This window comes from Galleria mellonella, unplaced genomic scaffold, assembly GCF_026898425.1.
Source record: "Galleria mellonella isolate WM207_F2 unplaced genomic scaffold, CSIRO_AGI_GalMel_v1 utg261, whole genome shotgun sequence".
NCBI lineage: Eukaryota > Metazoa > Arthropoda > Insecta > Lepidoptera > Pyralidae > Galleria > Galleria mellonella.
Window position 1 is genome coordinate 1,082,165 of NW_026442057.1, and position 20,501 is coordinate 1,102,665.

Here is a 20,501-nt window from a genome sequence, read left to right on the forward strand (position 1 = left end):
ACTAGCAAATAACGGAGTAACAGCTGTGTTAACAGCTATAAATACTTTTTTATAATGACAACACCGGCTTCATTACACATCACCTTCGAAATTTTAGTCTATGGTTTGTGTCCATTGTTTTTCTACAATGTTATTTTTCTGATCGCTGCTGGTGGACGAAAAGTTGGTCTCGCTGCGACGAGTGTGATTTTGTGCTAGTGTTCGTGCTCGATATTGTGATTTATTCGAAATAGATCACGAAAATGTCCTCGCCCAGTGCTGGTAAACGTCGTATGGACACAGATGTCATCAAACTGTACCCTTTCTTTGTTATCGTTATACAAAGAACCTATTGCGTTGGTAGACCACCATGTAAATAAGTGGCAAAGGCCTATCAGCTGATTGTCACGATTACTAAAAAATCGATATGGGTTGTATGTATAATAAAGCCTATTTCCGATAATTACCTACAAGGTCACGAGTAATGATTCTTTTCATGGTTTTATGAATGATGGGAGCTTTGACCAGTTATCTTAGTTGAGCGTGCATTTTTTCTTTGTGTTGCCCTGTGGGACTACGTACGTATCTATATATAACACGTAGATAAACACTCGCAGTACGTTAGCGCACGGCACGATACTGCTCTTCCGTGTAGCGAGAATGTAATATTTCGTAATTCGTATCTAGGCCATGGTCTCAATTGCGCATTTTTTTTTCACTGGCTTACGGCCTTACGCCCATTACGCCTCTATGTCCTTTATTCTATTATGGTCAATTAACTATACATATTTATAATACTAATCTATGTGACAAATTATGACAATATTAATTCTATGTACCTACAGTGCTGTCCATATATATATATTAATATTTCCTTTTTAAGTAATGACACTTTTTTCTTTATTACTAATGGCTATAGGTACAACTATGTATTAAAATTAGCATTAAACATAATTTATATACCCACCATGGGCAATTTATCATTATCATTTTAAGGTCATCTTGAAGTTCATTGTTCTGTTGGTATTTTGCCAAACTAATATAAAATACCATGTTAATACAAATAGAACTACCATATTTTACACAGTTAATAATAATATCTAGTTTAATATATTGACAACAAAACAGCTATTGTTTATTGATAAAAACAGGTTTGCTTTTAGTATAGAGTATTTTATCTGCTTTAAATGCTTGATACAAAGTTCTTATTTAATAAGCGAACAGTTTCAAGTTCATTTAATATTAATTATGCAAATTATATTTAAATGTGTATTGTTTAAATAAACAATGAACTGACATTTTGTTAAAAAATTAATTGCATTTATCTTTAAGTAGGTGTCATACATGTCACATAATTTTTTTTTTTTAGTACGTTTGTTCCGTTTGGAACAGGCTAAGGTCGGAGACCATGCTGCCTAGTCTTCAAAAAGATAATTTGTCTGGAATCATGTCACATAATATTGGGTGTCAGTTATAATTTTTTACATGTCATAATTAGGCAAAGTATAATTTTTATAATGCTATATAGTGCAAGTCATACTATAAATAGTGATAGTATAATGATAACATTATAAATATGTTATAAATTAAAAAAAGAATAGTCTAGAAATAATAGCAAATAAATCAAATTTAGAATTTTGTTTACTGTATAGAAACACTATACAATAATTTAGGATTTTAATGAAGACCTATGTTCAACAGTGGACAAAAGGCTTTAATAATTATGATAGAAACACTTATCAAGAAGTTATGTTTTTAAACTAGTTTTTAAATGGTTCTATTTTTTATTTTTTTTTTATTTAACATAGCAACTGATTTATTTATTAATTACTCAAAAGATTTTAATATTTAATTTTACATTTAAAGTACTTATATTACTTATGGATGAAGCCCATATGTAGCAGGGGATAGTTAATGACCAATTTAATAATAAAATTAAGTACTTAACAATGCTTTATTGGTTAGGTTATCCAATAAGGTATTGTTAAATACTTATTTTTGTTTTTTTTTTTATTTGATAAAATTACAATATTGACAAATAATTAATAACTGTAACTATTATGTAAATTATTTAATAGTCAAGGGATGTACAGCAGTGCCCCTCTAAGACATCACCAAAAGTCTTAACTGTGGTTGCCAACATGCATGTCAAGTGGCAACTATTGGCAAAACCTCGCTTGTGGGGAATGCCTATGTTCAATAGTGGACATTTAACAGCACATATGGTATGGTATGGAATAGTATTGTGTGGAACATAGTACTTAAAACATCAGATGGGCTGTATTTTTTTTTTTTATTTATTGTTATCCAAAGCACAAAATATATTGTATAGGATACTACATAATATCATTTCAAAAATTATTAATTAAAAATTACAATGACATTTATTTACAATCAGTAGAATTAAATTTTTTCTTTTTAATTACATTCAGTCCACTTTTGTGGTATAAAAAAAAATACATATAATTATCATATTTCAATTATTTTGTTTTAATGACTTTAAAAATTAGTAAAATGTTTGTTATTTGTTTAAACTTTAGTTAATTAACCTAATTCATTATTAGCTTGATAAGTACGTAATGGAATATTCTATCTCTAGAGTAGACATATTTATTGCAAAGCCAATTTCAATGCACAATTATTTTATTTACCACATCATAGTTATAATTACCGTCATATCATCATCATCATCGTTATAATAAAATCTAGTAAAAATGTTCTCTAACAACATTGAGTTCTTTTCTGAAAATTTGTTAGAGTGGTTTTTTTTTTTATATGTTAAAGGTATGAAAATGGAATAGTAAGCCCATCTATGTTATGGTATATGGTAATGAAACACAAGTGTGAGGTAATAGGCGAGGTTTTTTTTTTAAATGGATGATAATGGAATGGTAACCCCATCTGTGCTAATGGTATATGCTGGCGGGGCATCAATGAGGGGTGATAGGTGACAATGAAAAGGCAGGTCAGTTAGCCTATCGTGATGAATTTCACTTAGAATAGAACACGATAGTTTCCAGGGGGAACAGCGAGGAGGTCAACCTGATAGGGTGTATTGCTAGCAACGGGGCTGTTAAATCTTATTACTAATAATCCCTTTCCCTCTGCCTGATGCATTTCTGGCGTAATATTAAATAGTATATTTAATTCAGAGGGTCATGCAAAGTAGTCTATTATATTATATCGAGGGAAACGGGCTTTAAAAGTGCCTTTCTATCTGTATTTGATTATGGAACTTTTTAATATTCCACCTCATGTTAGGAAATCGTTTGGTGAAACCTCGCTCTTTAGTTACCGACATGTTTTATCTTATCACGTCTTATCATTATTCTGCAATGTACATTATATATCACATACGTTTGTGAAACTTTAAAAATATAAATACTAAATATTGTATTACGTAATCTTGTAATTATTTTTTTTTTAATTATACTTTATTTTTAAGTGACTTTAAAAAAAGAACGTTTTAATTCAGTTGCCTGTATTTGGTATTTTAAAAAAAGAATGAGGTTCCTAATTCGATTATATTTTTTTTTATGATTGTAACAATCAGAATTCCGTCATTTATAAATTGATTTTTGATTGATTGAATGCGAAAGGATATACTTTCAGATTGATCCCATTAGAAATGTCATCAAAATCAACTCATTAGTTTGCTTTTTAACTGGTTTAAATGGATCGTAGTTATCTGTAATAAAATATTATTATTATTATAAGATATGCAGAAGCACATAGGCTACTTTTTATCCCGGCCACGCGGGCGAAGTCGCGGGTAAAAGCTATTTTTTTTTTTCAACCAATTTAAAAAAGGTAGGAGGTTCTACATACATTTTTTGTATTTGTTATCTATATATAACTCTGTCAGTTAAAAACCGATTTGAATTTTTTTTTTATATCTCAAACATAATACTTTCAGATTGGTCCTATAGAAATTTTATCAAAATGGGTACAGTAGTTTAAGGTTAAATGAATATAACTAGTTACGACTTACTTTAAGTTTTTTTTTAATTATTTGTGAAATAAAATGTACTTATGTATATATAATTTACACTATATTTGCTTGTTTTTATATATATTTTTTTTTGTTTTCGCAATCAGTAAGGTGAACTTCCGCGTTGGTCCTATATTTTTTTTTGTCACGAAATCGCTGTTTGTTTGACGACCTTGGTGGCGTAACGGTTTGTACTACGCGTCTCACCTTCGGATGGTCGCGTGTTCGATTTCCGCGTAATACAAATATTTGTATTCACGAGTATGTCTGTTTGTATTTGTCTAGGTGTATTATATGTTACTAGCTTTTACCCGCGACTTTGTCCGCGTGACCGGAATAAAAAGTAGCTTATGTGCTTCTGCATATCTTACAAATTTGTTCGTTTCGTGATTTCGATTAGGCACAATTCGTTAAGGCATTAATAGGTAACAAACAAACACACACATGTATAATACTAATAATTTATAATAATAATACATAGAAATCTATGTTGTTATAAATAAGTGGATATATATATATATATATATATATATATATATATATATATATATATATATATATATATATATATACTTTACTTTTATTAGAACGATAAAGAACAAGACAAAAGAACAAAATATTTATCAACAGTTATATATCAAAATATTTCAACAGTTGATGAATTCATCACGGTGGGCTAACTGACCTGCTTCATCCTCACCTATCATCTCTCACTGGTGTCCCTTCCAGCGTATGCCGATAGTGCAGGCGAGGTCACTATTCCATTATTATGCATTAAAAAAAACTTTACTGTCCATCCATCTGTATATTTAACTTTATATTATATTCACAGTATGTATATGAATTTAAAATTATCTAGTGTATAAATTGTAAAGAGTAACAGTTGAGTTTATTGCGGGTTCTTCTCAGATTATAACAAAATACCGAATCGAGCAGTAGAATCGTAAAAAAATGACGAGTCATTGGAGCTTGTTAACAATTCAATCTTCAGAGATGCTAAAGTCGATGATCTTACATTTTTTTTTTTATATATATACAGAAAAATGTATTTTTTTTTTTTTTGGGAAGTACAATTTACTAATGAACGTAATTCAGAGTTCTAAATTATTTAAATTTAAATTAAACAAATATTTATTCAAATAAATCCTTATTAATATAATAATAATAATTGTCAATAAACGGTCTTATCCCAACCAGTCTGGAACAACATCTCAGAGGGTTGGGATTCCGAGGCGACTCACTCCCGCGAAAGATGCAGAAAGCGGTGCACTTAGATTATGCCCGCATTGTACGCCGGTTTCCCTCCCTGGGGCCCTGAACCCCGGCCGACTGTGCTTCTGCCGGGAGTTAGTTTGCCATCTCCCCTCCTTAAGAGGGGAAATGTGAATTTTCTAATTTAAAAAAAAAAAATAATTACATAACATATAAACGTTAATACATTAAAATAATAATTCCGTAGTAGCAGCTGAAATGGTCCCCATACAATTTATAATATCATTTATATTAAGTGAAAATGACTGTTTGTTTGTTGCCTTATAACGCCTTAATGGCTTAATCAATTATTATAAAATTTGGTGTACACGTACTATATAGGATGGGCAAGGATATAGATAGACTTTTTACCCAGGTCAATAAACATGCCCCGGTCACGTGGACGAAGTTGCGGGTAAAGTGGATAAATAAAATAAATTCAAATATTTTCAATCTAAAGCAGTGTTTGCCAACCTTTTTTTGTGTCATGTCCCACTTGAACATTTTTAAAATTTTTATGTATAATTTTTCATACATAATTTTTCCCGACTAAGTTTACTTGACGACTCTAATCGCCCAGTTGATATTTTGGTAACGTCAAACGAAATTATACCTAGTAATATTTACAGCATTTTTTTTTATTTACTTTTTTTTTTTTTTTTGTTAAATTTGGCAACGATATCTACTCGTAGCATTGCATTTTAAATAGCACGGAGTAAAAGGGTTAAATCGCTTAGAGTCAATTTTTTAATTGCCCCCTCCCCTCCTTAACTATCAAATTGCCCTCCTGTGGGACGTTGGTCCCACGTAAGACCACCACCATCACCGATCTAAAGTGTCTACAAAACATCTCGTCGTTTATCGACTGTGCACCCACGGTTGAAGTATAAGTAAGCTTTTATTGCGAGGAAATATACATATATCTCGCCTTTTCTATTGCGGAACCCCAAAACAAGTCTCGGACTACCTCGTAGGTGGTCCGAGATAGAACCACAATGGTTTCCAGGAGGAGGACCTGATAGGGTGTATAGCTAACAGTGGGACTTTCAGACACCATTACTAACAATACCTCTCTCACCCCCCACCGTCCCCATTAGGGGGATTTTTAACGGGTGATAAAGGAATGGTAACCTCAACTGCGATAACTGGATACTCTGGTGAATATTTAGGTGAGGATGAAACCAGGTCAATTGCCCCGTCGTGATATGTACATAAAGAATTAATCACGATGGTTTCCAGGGGATTTTTAATTGTGGAACCCCATAACAAGTTCCCGTAAATGGTAGTCGGTAGAGAGACAATGATATTTATATTGAAGAGACATCGAATGACTTGCAAGGACAGTGCGATCTCATTAATTATTAAAGTACAATGCAGACGGAAAAATCAATATGTCTGACTGTCTGGTGCAAGTGTTGTCGCTCTTGGTAGTTGCAGTTAGCTGCATATATGTAATCGGTAGATTTAATATATATATATATATATATAGCATTTTTTAGTGAAATATTGGCCTAATTCAATTATTTTATAAGAATATTCCATTTTTAAGCAATTTAAAAGCTTAAGTAAAAGTAAGACAATTATATATATATATATATATATATATATATTTTTTAGATTATTTTATTATATATATATATATTCTTTAGATTATTTTTTTCTGTTCATCTGTATACTTTGTTTAGGTATCACGCAAAAATACTGCACTAAATTGGATGCAGTTTTCATAGTTGTGTTTCCGAAGATCGAACTTAAAATCTGGCTTATGTTTTATCATGATACACCATCCAGAAGTCGTTATTTAATTAGTATTCTTATTTACGTATTTCACATGTACAAAGTCGCGGGCAAAAGCTGGTAGTAAATATAAATAAATAAAATGACCAAAGTCATATTTTTTTTTTATACCATTGAGGTGACAAATAAGCATATCTGATGGTAACCGGTTACCGTAGCCTACGAACCTCTCGTTTTTTAAAAATCCCATGCTGTAGTCTCTTGGAAAAATTTCGTCAGGGAGCTCATTCCGTAACTTGAGTGTTCGTGGAAGGTATCATCTCTAAAACCGCGCTGTACGCGACCATCTAGGCTCTGAGGTATGGGAGTGAACTCCCTGTCGATGGCGAGCCGTACGATGGTAGAAAGCGGCCTTGGGCATCATATTGAACAATTCCTCTGAGCACGATCCATTGTACATGCGGTAGAATATTAATTAATATAACATAAATTAATACAATTATAAATTTAAATTAATAAATAATTAATACATGTATTTAATAACATTTGTATGTACGACCAGTGATAATTGAATGGTTGAAAAAAAAAATGATTTTTTTTATACAACTTAGAATGGCAAACAAGCTGGTGACCCACTTGATGTAAAGTGGTAACCGTCGCCTATAGACATGAGCAGTACCACGGACATAACAGAGTATACTGTTACGCCCATGATACCCCCCATGCGTTGTCATTCCTGAGGCTTAAGTGTTATTCCTCTGTACCCTGTAAATTCACACCATATCCCACCCTTCAAACCGAAACACAGCCATGCAAACACAACTGCTTTACGAGGCTACTGTTTTTGAAGCATTTATAGAGAGAAAGTATATGATATTAGCTGTTATTGAGCTACGTCTATAATGGGATTCAATTCCCATCCCAATACAAGGTTTGAGGTCAATATGTAAATAACACCATAACATTTTCCTTAACAACAATCTATTTCAGTATTGAAAGTAAACATGAGGTGACAATATTGGGGGGATTGAACGAGTTCTGTGTCAAATTCTTCGGTCCACCAGGCAGTGAGTATATTTTGTTTTTATTTATATGTCACGTGTGGTTTTTTTTTTTAATGTGTAATAATAGAATGGTAACCCCACCCGCGCTATCGGCATACACCGGCGGGGCACCAGTAAAGGATGATAGGTGAGGATGAAGCAGGTCAGTTAACCCATCGTGATGAATTCAACAAGAATTGTTCGCGATGGTTTCCAGAGGGGACCACGGGGAGGTCGACCTAATAGGGCATATTGCTAGCAGTGGGGCTGTCAAACTCCATTGCTAACAATCCCTTTCCCCCTGTCTGGTTCCCCCCGTGTGGTTTGAAAATAATTTTGACTGATAGAGATAGTCCTAAGAGGGTTTATGTTTATATATTTATTATACCAAAGCAATTATTGTATTGTAAACTCTTTATAAGGATAAATTTTTAAAGAATAAGCAAGCTGTAGTGGCATTTGGCTGGTCACATAGCTCGAAGGACCAACGACCGATGGGGAAGAAAGGTTCATGAGTGGCGACCCCGTAAGGCTAAACGTAGTTTAGGACGACCTCTCCCCTTTAGATGGAGTGACGACCTCAAATGCATTGCAGGGAGCCAGTGGAAGTAGATGGCCTAGGACCGTTTCTTATAACAATGATAAGCACTATAATGATTCAAAGTAACGACTGTCCAGTCTCGAATTGATATCCTGGTTCTCATGCATTCAACATGCCAACCAATTGGTTGCCATGGAATACGGACTCACTTGTGTCCATGCACACTGAAAGGGAACGAGCCACACAGCGATCGAAATGTCGCGTCGCGTTCGTACCCCGTCGTGTACAACGACCCGGCTGTGTGTACATGCCCTAAGGCCGTCTCGGTTTTAGGGACGGATAATATATACCAATATCTATATATTTTTGTTACAATACCTATATATTGGTCAAATAAAGGATGTATTAAATGTTTTTTTTTTATATGCATTACTCTTATCTCGCTTTTTATATATGTCTGTGTCTGTGTTATTTATTTATTTATTAGTACAAATATGTGTACATGGCGGACTTAATGCTAAGAGCATTTTCTCCCAGTCAACCATAGGGAAGTGTTAGAATACTCGAATGCGGTATTACTAATTATTGATATACATACATACTAAAATTACATATATAAACGAATAAATATATATAAATAACAAATATACTTTTTTTTTATACAACTTAGAATGGCAAACAAGCTGACGGCCCACCTGATGGAAAGCGGTAACAGTCGCCTATAGACATGGGCAGTACCATGCACATAACAGAATATACTGTTTCGTCTTTGATACCCCCCATGCGTTGCCATTCCTGAGGACTCAGGTGTTATTCCTCTGTACCCTGTAAATTCACTGCCCTTCAAACCGTAACACAGCCATGCAAACACAACTGCTTCACGGTTGAAACACGAATGGGACAGAGGTACCCAAGCAATCGACTTTTGTACAAAGTCTCCCTCAGTCTATCTATTTATCTATTATTGTTTCTGTAATATATAATAATGTAATAAAAATTAATATAAATGTTGGACTGGTACGGCCGACATCGAATTGAGTGATGACTGATTTTCGCCCTCAATGTTCAAAAGAAACTAATATATAGATATTAAATCGATACTGATACGGGTATTACTAATGCCTATTCGGTTTTTGTACTGAAGGGCCTTTTTACACTATCTAATGTACGCGATCATATCTATGGCTTTACATCTGTTACCATTATCATTTCCTTTGCCCAAAGGTCGCCATAAATAGATTGCTTTTAGTGATAAGGCTTGTTGTACTTAGGTTATGGGCTTTGATTGCTCCAAATTATTATTATTTTATACAACTTAGAATGGCAAACAAGCTGACGGCCCACCTGATGTAAAGTGGTAACCGTCGCCTATAGACATGAGCAGTACCATGGACATAACAGAGTATACTGTTTCGCCCACGATACCCCCATGCGTTGCCATTCCTGAGGACTCAGGTGTTATTCCTCTGTACCCTGTAAATTCACACCATATCCCACCCTTCAAACCGAAACACAGCCATGCAAACACAACTGATTCACGGTTGAAACACAAATGGGACAGGTACCCAAGCAACGATTTTTGTACAAAGTCTCCCTCTGGTATATATATAAAATTATAGTAAAAGATATATGTTTATTCATGGCCAATTATATGCCCTATTGCGATTTGGAGCTACCGAAAAACAATACATTTTACTACCGCATTATAATAGAATATCAAATGTCGTTTACAGAGAAGCTCTAAATAATTAACTATAAATGCTTCCTACGATATTACGCCCGTGCGAAGCCGGGGCGGGTTGTTAGTGTTTTATTTATTTAAACTTTGAGTGCAATTGTATTTGCTTCAGCAAGAGGTTTTCAGAACTAGAAACATTCGACGAGGTTCAGATTTGTCGAATTTTTTGTGACCATGCTAAATGTACGTGTCGCCAATTTCACAATTGATTTTCACAATTCCATTCACAATGTACAGGGTTTAGTCTCTTGTTGATCCCGTATTAATTTTGTGACGATTAAATTTGCCGTTTTCCTTTGTAGAGCAAAAAATTGCATGTTGCAAAAACAAAATATATATATAAAAAAAAAACAAAGAAGGTTGTCTGTTCTTTGATTTTTTTTATAATTTATTGTTATATAAATTGTTGTTATCTTGCAATATATTTATTTAATTTACTTTTATTTTAAATCAATGCACCGATATTTACTCTCTCTGTTTAGCGTAACGGTTGACTGGTAGAGAATGCCATCAGGCATTAAGTCCGCTCTGTAGACATATTTTAGTATATGCAAAAATATAAATAAATAAATAATTCTAATTGTTGAACAAAATACAATATATTTGGTCTAAAAAGTGCACAATAAAACAATTTATTAGTAAGATAAGGGCGCGTTTACACGGACGGGTCATGGACCATCGACTGAATGTGAACGAAACGAGACGAGACGCGACGTGTGGGTCATCGTTCGCTCCCGATCTCGCCACTATGGTTCAGAATATCTAGTCTAAGGGTTAATATTATAAGGGCTGTTAACCGGTTAGAAACATAACAAAACTATCAGATATAAACACATTTATTTTTACATAAAAAAAAAACCTTTTTTTATTTTAATCCTGGACACGAATGACTAAGACTGCACGTTATACGACTGCATATTTCTTCAAATAGATTTTATTTATTTATTTATTTAACTGTTTATTGCACCAAAAACATAAAAATAAACAATGGCATATTATGACATATGACATAACAATTAAACTGAAATACAGTAGCATGGAGTACAGATTAAAATATACATATAAAGATACAAAACGCGGTCTTATCGCTACGGCAATCTCTTACAGACAAACTTCTTTGATTTGTTTTTATTTAGTTTTAGCGATATGCAATTTTTAGCTCCTTAACTTTTTTTCATTTTCATTTTACTTCAACTTTGTTCATACATTCGAACATGTAGAAGTGGGTAGGTGGCGCAAGAGTGAATTCATAATTTTTAAACATTCCAATTTAGCTCACTAGATGGCGTTGTGTGACCAGTGTTTTTAGAAAAAGTTTTACTTCATCCCCAGCTCCTTACGAAGGCGGCGTGTGGCGTGTACGGGTCCACCTGCCCGATCACTACCCCTTCAAGTCCCCCTCAATCGGCTTCATGAACAAGGTCTACCATCCGAATATTGACGAGGTCTCCGGCACCGTATGTCTCGACGTCATCAACCAAGCTTGGACTGCCCTCTATGGTGAGGTTTTGAACGATTTTATAAACTTATCCGAGAAACATTATATATTATTAAAAAAAGAGAAGATATATATATATATTACAATTCAAGAGTGAAGAATTGAAGCCAAGAAGAAAGAAGACACCACGCCGGCATACACAGACAAACACTGTATGCCGGAGGTTGTTGCCTCCGGAGTTGAAGCCGGGGTAATGGGGTACGCCCCGAGGGCCCTACCTCGCCCGCCCACACATCATCTGGCGGGCAAAGAGAAGCCCTTGATTGATTGAAAGTTATCCATTTGTTAATATTGTATTTTCAACCGACAACGAAGAGCGAGATTTACAGCTAGATTTTTTTTTTATATTTGTAACCTCATAACTCTGTCAGTTCTAAACCGATTTGGAAAATTATTTTTTTTCTCTGAAAGGATATACTTAGATGGGTGCAATAGAAATTTTATCAAAATCGGTTTCTGTAGTTTTGTTTTTGGATCAAAATAACTGATTGAAGTCGATTGGTATAATTTAAATCAATTTTTTTTTGTTGAATAAAAATTATTAAAGATTTTTAGCCCGTAAAAATTGTTTTTTTTTTTTTTATTTCAAAGGATATACTTTCAGATTGATCACATAAAAATTTCGTCAAAATAGGTTCAGCAGTTTTATTTGTAAATCAAAAAACAGTTTTTTTTTTCACGATCAAGGTGATTCTTTTTTGTGTGAAAGGTTTACTTGTTTTATCTTATGTCTTAGGATCGTCGTATCTTCCCCAATTGCAAACTACATTTTCTCAAACATACTTGGAAATGTGAGCATTATTTTGACAATCTTCTTCGAGATAAATCAAAATTGCCGTACTGTCCAGATACATGCAGGCAGCGGCCGGCAAAAGTTGTATGAAAATCCATATCTGTCGTGTTTTGCGGCCAGATAAATTACTATGTAAACTCATATCTGTCCTGTAATTTAAAAATGGAATGACCTTTTACTTCGAAATATGGCTACCGAGGAGGTAACTATTAAAAGGTTTTATTTAAATTTCGAACTGGCAAATAGAAAGCTGTTTATTGAAGAAAAAAAACAAAGGAACATTATGGCGCGTGAAAAATTATTATTGTTCGTTATTCGTCATTGAACTTAAAAAGTAAAATTGTGTTTTTGGTTTCCGCGCATTGTTTGAGAAAAGTCCTATATAAGCCTTGGCCACAACTAGGCATTGATGGACTCACGTATGTGTGCCTCGGCTACGCCTCGGCCCACATTTGCACGTTCGTCCATCAATGCCTCAGTTGCTGGCCGCTGCAGTAATGTACTATAGTTAATTACTTCGTTTACTTACATTTAATTAGATAATTCTTAGCTTAGATTATATAAATGGAGTGTCTCCATATAAGTGCTTCTAAAAAAGCTGGTCAACTTTAATATAATTTAGTGTAATAAATAGTTATGAGTGATTCCTTTATAACTTCTATATTTATTTTGGCTAATAAATTTTACACCATTTTAATGCACAAAAACTTAATTAATTTATTAAATAATAAATATACATACGTCAAGGTATATTGTGTGCATAAGCATATAGAACACTGATAAAAAAAAAAAGAGTTAGTTAATTAGCTGACAAAGAGTTGACCCGTTTCATTGGCTCGATGCCTTTATGTATATAATCTAAGCTTGTAAGTAAACAGTAATACTATTTAACTAAAATACTAGGAAACTGTAAGAGCCTACATAAATACAAAGCTGTTACAGTTTGACCTTACTAGTGGAAGGTCGCATCTAACACAACTGAGTTTTATATTTCGTTTAGCATTGGCCATAATGCTATAGTTAAACTGCTAAACATATGATGCATTTAACAATGGTGTATTCTATGTATTAGGCATGGGTTATATGGATACCGATCTGATATCTATATATTGGGTTTCACTGGATATTGTTGGTGGAAAAAGGGTAAACACAAATTTTTTATACGACTAAGAATGGCAAACAAGCTGACGGCCCACCTGATGGAAAGTGGTAACCGTCGCCTATAGATATGAGCAGTACCATGGACATAACAGAGTATACTGTTTCGCCCACGATACCCCCCCATACGTTGCCATTCCTGAGGACTCAGGTGTTATTCCACTGTACCCTGTAAATTCACGCCATACCCCACCCTTCAAACCGAAACACAGCCATGCAAACACAACTGTTTCACGGTTGAAACACGAATCGGACAGAGGTACCCAAGCAACCGACTTTTGTACAAAGTCTCCCTCTGGTATCGATCGATATCGCCTAAAATATAGAGAAGGTATATTCCTAGCCAATAGGGATTAATGTTCCCGTTACTATGCGCAGGCATTTTGCATTCATAAAACAGTACGGTGATGTCTTTTGAGCATATGGAGACGCTCTTGGCCAAGGGCGCCACCTTGGCCGAGTTTTCGAGACTTGGTTTTTAACAAGTTGGCTAAGCCCAGCCCTGCTTCTCTATTAAAACTCTATTCGAACCGTATTCTGTTTGTGTTTGCAGACTTGTCGAATATATTCGAGTCGTTCCTGCCGCAGCTGCTCACGTATCCCAACCCGATCGACCCGCTGAACGGCGACGCGGCCGCCATGTACCTGCACAAGCCTGAGGAGTACAAGAAGAAGGTCTCAGGTGCGTACACCAGCGATAGCTTTTATATGATTAACTGTTTAACTTTTCACAGCCTGGGCTCTGTACGGTCAACACTAAGTTCCCAACAGCAATCTATTAATTTGCCTAAAGATGCCCGTGTCGTAACATGTGCGTAGACTGAATAACGGTTGGAGATCGATGATTATGTCAAGGTGTTTTCGAAGAGATTACAGCATGGGGTTCTTCAAAAAAAGGGCTAAAGAGGTTTCTTCAGGGTTGGCAACGTGCTCGTAATGTCCCTATTGTTGCAGGCGTTCATAGCTTACGGTAACCGCTTATTATCAGGTGGGCCGTATGCTTGTTTGCTATCTCAGTGCTATAAGACTGATGATTAATATGGAAGGTCGTAGTGTTGAAAATAATAAGCTCAGTTGGATGAATAATAAAAATGTATGTATTATGTGAAGTTTAGAAGAGAATAGCGAACTGTCATAAATTATTATATTGTTATATTTTTGTATTTAATATTTTGATTATAGAACATTAATAAAAACGACTATAGAGTTTTTACAACACGTAGAACTTCTACTAATAATAAAATAGTGACGACAAATGTCCATGCAACGCCGACCACCAGCAAACCATGGATCACCTTATCCGGGCTTGCCCAAGGTTCGACTCCACCAGACTAATCCACTGTGCATAGCTTCAAAACACACATCAGATGCATTATCAACAACGCCAAGTCTTTTAACCGAACCTAACACAACTGTGTTGGGCAAGGTTAAAGTACTGAATAAATATATATAAATACATATTTACGTATATGCAAATAAATAAATATATGTGCATATAAAACTATAGAAATAATTATATATACAATACTCACCCTCTTCATAAGGTCTCAAACCTTCTCCAAAATTTTCTATTGACTCCATCAACTGCTTATAACCTGTAAATCGTGAAATCCACAATGATAACTCACCGCCCATCAATCCGCATCAGAAAGGTTATCTTAAATGCATGCTCTCAGTACCTACTTAATGGGGAGGAAAGGGATTGTTAGTAATGGAGACTGAGAATCCCATTGCTAGCAATATACCCAACCAGGTCGACGACAAAAATGGTGTATTATCGTTTTTTTTTAATAGGTGAAAATAATATAGTAACCCCGTCTGCACTAACTGGATACGCCGGCGTAGCACCAGTGAACGGTGATAGATGAGAATGAAAACAGGCCAGTTAGCCCATCATGATGAATTCATCAGGAATTAACCATGATAGTTTCCAGGGAGAATTGCGAGGAGGTCGACCTGGTTTGGGTACATTGCTAGCAATGGGATTCTCAGTCTCCATTACTAACAATTCCTTTCCCCCTGGTGTATTAATGTTACCTCAGGGCTGACAACGCGCACATGACTCCCCTGGTGTTACAGACGTCCATAGACTACAGTAATTAACATGGGTTAAATGCCACATATGTGGTATAAAAATATAGAAAAATTTTTGACTCGAGCCAAGTTCGTACCTTCTACACCATACAGAAGATTGATCTTACTGTTTAAGCTGTCCTTTCACTATCAATCCGTTTTGAAACTAACAATCGCTTTATTTAGCTAGTTAAAATACTTGCTTTTTTTTAAATTACAGACTACGTCCGGAGATTCGCAACCGAAGAGGCTCTGTTAGAAAAAGACGCGATCACCGGCGTGGCCAGCGCCACGCCCGCCTCTTCGGGCACCAAAACCTCGAATGGGACAGCGAACAACAATGCGAGCGAGACAGAAAGCTCAATGAGCGATTTCAGCGATGACGAAGCGCAAGACATGGAGTTATAACGTAAGTTACCCCACATAGAGGTTTGCGCTTGCTCACTCGCCACTGCCGTTGTTTAATTTGTCTATGGTCTGTATTGTCTATGGCATCGTCTAGTCTATGTCGAGTGTCGACGAGAGGCTTACAATCAAACGGAATTGCGCCGCGAACACAAAATTGGAACTAATTTGAATGATATAAATAAATAAAATTATTTTTTTATTAATGTAAATTTAATTAGTTGACATTTGGCGTGTTTTCCATCTCACTTACACCTATCGGAGTAGTAGTGTAGCCGATAGAAAAAAAAAATACTAAATAAAAATGAAGCGTCCACCATGTCGCTTACACACAGCGATAATAAGAAGTCCTGCAACGTCAAATTTGTTGACATCAATTTTGAAAGTCGAGTGCAAACTCCATTTGTTTATAAGCGCCTCGGTAATCAGTGATTTTGAAAATGTTTATAGCTGCGTGAATATGTGCTTAATGTCTCAACGAGATAAGATATTTATTAAATCTTTTACATATTTTTGTATTAATCTTGTGGGTGATATTATATCAGTTTGTGAAACAGTCTTATAATTCAGTTTATAGAATCGAGGCAAAGCCTCATAGATTGTTCGTGAATGCCTTAGTATTAGTGTTCCAAAAATTATCCATTTTGCATTTTAATGCTGTCTCATTCAAAATGGAAATGGCTTTAATATTAATCGTATTATCGAAAAGTGTGTATTGTGCTTATAATACTTGTCACCTCACTGTTTCTTATTTAACGTTCATAGACAATACAGACCAATAAAAAAGATATATCTTTATATTAATCTGTAATAAAGTACAGATGTCGTGTTTGCTGCCTCATTAAAAAAAAAAATATCTGAATAACAACAGATTATATTTTATGGACCACTATTGCCAATTTTAGAGTATTAGTTTTTAATTAGCGTCGGAGATGTGCATGCTCAGAGTAAAAATTTAATAGAACACAAACCGGCAGCGAACATGACTCGTTGTGTGTTCCACAATCTATGGGAAGAGAAAAAGAAACGGTTATAAATAACCAATTTAAAATTTGTCTTTTAAACTTTTAGTCGTTGGTGTGTTACGGAAAGTGTCTATGGAAAATTATTAGGATTGTATGTTCGGCTTGTCTTTGATCATTATAGTGTACTACGCTTAAGATTAGCAGCAATATGATAGTAAAAACGTGTTCACGATTCGTGTCTCCCGGAGTTAATAGTTTGGTTAGATGGCTTGGTTTCGACGGTTGGAATTTAACGTAGGCTATGTTTAATATAAACGTACGGACATTTAAACTTTAGATTTTAATTATGTATATGGTATGCTAACATACTCATATTAAACGTTCTAAATATCACCGTCTTATCATCTGTAATTTATTACCTGACAGCAACGGCCGTGTGAGTGAGCGAGAGGTAGCATTTTGTAAATAACTTTAATCTGTCCCCCATAGTATAAATAAAACAACTTAAATCGATAATTGAGTCCGTTCGCTGGGACTAGAGTCACTTTATATCTCATAGTTATTTAATTATTTTTTATGATAGAATTAATTTTTAAACAATGATGTGTCATGTTTTATTGTGTTATTGTCCATCTCCCTCTGTGACATCCTTGTATTTGTAACAATATTTTGTTTAATGGCAACACTATGTAAGTTTAGATTGTCTATACTTAAGCCAGGGTTGACACTAAATTAGACGTTCATTTTAATGTTATAATTAAAGAATACACAAACTGTGATTAGTTTCTTCCTTTGTTCGTGAGAAAAAAAAAAATGTCAATTTGTCGATAAAGAGGTTGAGATATCGTAAAACTGTACTTAGTATAATTGCGCCTTTGTTTGTTGCTTCTAGATATTTTAAATTCTTATAACGTGCTCTACATTTCTTCAACACCGCCATTTGTCTTCGCATTAGAATTATAATCATAAGCGTTTACTAATCATCACAAAACAAATATTTGTTTCTTACATTACCAGAATTTACAGAAATAATTGTTTTATTTTTTTATACTTATATTAGGGATATAAAATATGATTTGTAAGCTAAACAACAAAAATTTATTTTGGACTTATATATTTTTGGACTTATAAAAATATAGGCGGTGTTGAAGTCCACAAGCAGTGTTCTCTCACCAAATAATTTAGCATTTTGTTTGTATGTAACTTGGCAATTTCGAGCGTTGATGTTCATGCTGACCCTGCCAATGTTGTTGTCTTGGCCGCTTTTGTAATGTTCTTTCTGGCAACACCGGATACGAGTTGTCGAGACTATGCTTTTTTTTGAGTAATGGCAACACTATATCGATCGATCAAGCTCAAATTTACAGGTTTTTTTTTTTAATTTGATTGTTGCATTTTTGAGTAATATCTTTTAGAGATTTTATTCATATGATTGTAGACTATGTAAACAAGCTTTAATTATGTATTTGTTATATGAATCTATGTATGTTAGTGCAGTGTTGCCATCTCAGATATTTTGTTGCTGATTTCAAACTGTATATCGGATCAACGTAAATATAAATAGTTTTTTAAAAAAAAAATCAACATCAGTAACTTTAGTGTTTGTTGAAATGCTCAGTTTTTTGAAAGTTCAAAATACTAGTAAACAGTTACTGGCTTGAAATATTGTTATCGAGCGTCCCGCGAAATACCGAGCTGTCTATAAAAGAGCATTACAAAACAAACACAGATCTCTGATAATGACACGTTGCGAACTAAAAGTGTTGCAATCGTCTCTTTAACTTTAAGCTAGATATAAATAGATATAACACGAAGAATTATATTAATATTATAGACATTTATCTACGCCATAATAATATATTTTGGTATAAGGAAGTTAACGATTAAAAATTTTAATTTTTCAATATGGGTCGACGAGTTTGGACCAGTTTAGGGTAAATTTCATCATGTTGTAATGTACCTACCGTTCAAATATTATAGTTGACTTTATGACATACATATCGAATAAAAAAAAAATTGATACAGTATCATCGATTCCTATATTTTTATAGGATTTCTATTTGGATTTTGATCTTCCATATAATCCAACTGGATAGATTGTGACTATTTGAATTAATTCAATGATATTTGAACAAGTTGGATTATAACCAGAGGAATGCAATTTGAAAAATAGAACACTAGAATTGGACTCGAGGAGAATAATTTCTGTCGTGTCTCACTGCCAGGCACAGGTCGTAATTTTAAATCGATAAAATTGTTCAGCACGGTATAGTTCAGTAAATAACAATACTAATAACATTGTATCATATTTCATTGGCTTAAACTGGTCAAAATTATGGTTACTATAACGTCCACCCATGTGTAAGTTTGATTCAATCATTAGTTAAATTCTGTGGTATTGATGTTAGTTTCGTCTTGATTGGATCAGTGAAGGTTATCAAATGCACAATGTTTGTTTATATTATTATTAAACAGTATTCAGATGATTGTACGTACGTCTGTTTACGATTGTCGGTAATTTTAAAAAAAGTTAAAATATGAACTACTGCGCACATAATATTAAACCGGTACTATTCGAGGTTAGAATTGTTGAAGGAAACAGGAATTGTACTTTGGCACAAAATATAGTGTATGCCGCATTCAGGGGAGGCAGGGCGCGGTTGGGACACCCTCAGCGGTGCTAGAGCCACGTATCAATAACATCAAAGCAGTAAATTCTCCAGTAGGCGCACTCGACATTCCCGGTGACTATATTTTTTAGGTTATCTTATCTATTATCTATAGTTTTGCTCAGGGGCATGACCTCCGAGTGTATAAAGAATAATTCTAACGTAGTTGTGGGTGCAAACAGGAATTCCTGTTTAATCTTATCATATTGAAAATATATAAATTCATTTGGGAGTTTATTACAAACTTTAACTTGACAGGTTTGGGCCAAATTGGCTCGTTTGTCTATGATTTTAGTGCCAATTTGCAGGGCAGTTATAAATTGACAATTTTTCTTCTATATAGGCTTACAGAAAAAGCTATGGTTAATGATAATCGAATGTTGGCATTTGAAATTCTTCACCCCATAAACAATGGTGACGTGACGTGATGGATATTCGATTTTTAGAATCATTAATGGATTTAAGGTTTTGAAGTTTTACTCATTGACGTAAATGCGGTCAGGTCACGATTGTAACGTTACAAGATAGAGAATGTAATGGTTACTTAACCAGAACGTCGGGGATCGTTGTCCCCATCGGTTATACATGTAACAAAATAAATCTACCGATTCTATTTTTATTTAATTACATGTAATAAACTTGCGTTATTTTTAAACTATA

The 20,501-nt window shown here is 34.3% G+C and overlaps 1 protein-coding gene across 1 annotated transcript; it reads left to right on the forward strand.

Annotated features, from left to right (window-relative positions):
* Positions 1-94: 94 nt before the first annotated feature.
* On the forward strand, positions 95-20,499 carry LOC113512673 (ubiquitin-conjugating enzyme E2 H). Its single transcript, XM_052895015.1, has 5 exons — positions 95-295; positions 7,949-8,025; positions 11,613-11,780; positions 14,283-14,411; positions 16,023-20,499. Exons 1-5 carry the CDS (start codon positions 243-245, stop codon positions 16,208-16,210), a joined length of 615 nt encoding a protein of 204 aa, XP_052750975.1. The 5' UTR covers positions 95-242; the 3' UTR covers positions 16,211-20,499.
* Positions 20,500-20,501: the final 2 nt, after the last annotated feature.

Coding starts and splice junctions, on each gene's coding strand:
- LOC113512673 (XM_052895015.1), top strand. CDS start 243: ATGTCCTCGCCCAGTGCTGGTAAACGTCGTATGGACACAGATGTCATC. Junction 8,026..11,612: donor ATTCTTCGGTCCACCAGGCA/GTGAGTATATTT, acceptor CTTCATCCCCAG/CTCCTTACGAAGGCGGCGTG. Junction 14,412..16,022: donor GTACAAGAAGAAGGTCTCAG/GTGCGTACACCA, acceptor TTTAAATTACAG/ACTACGTCCGGAGATTCGCA.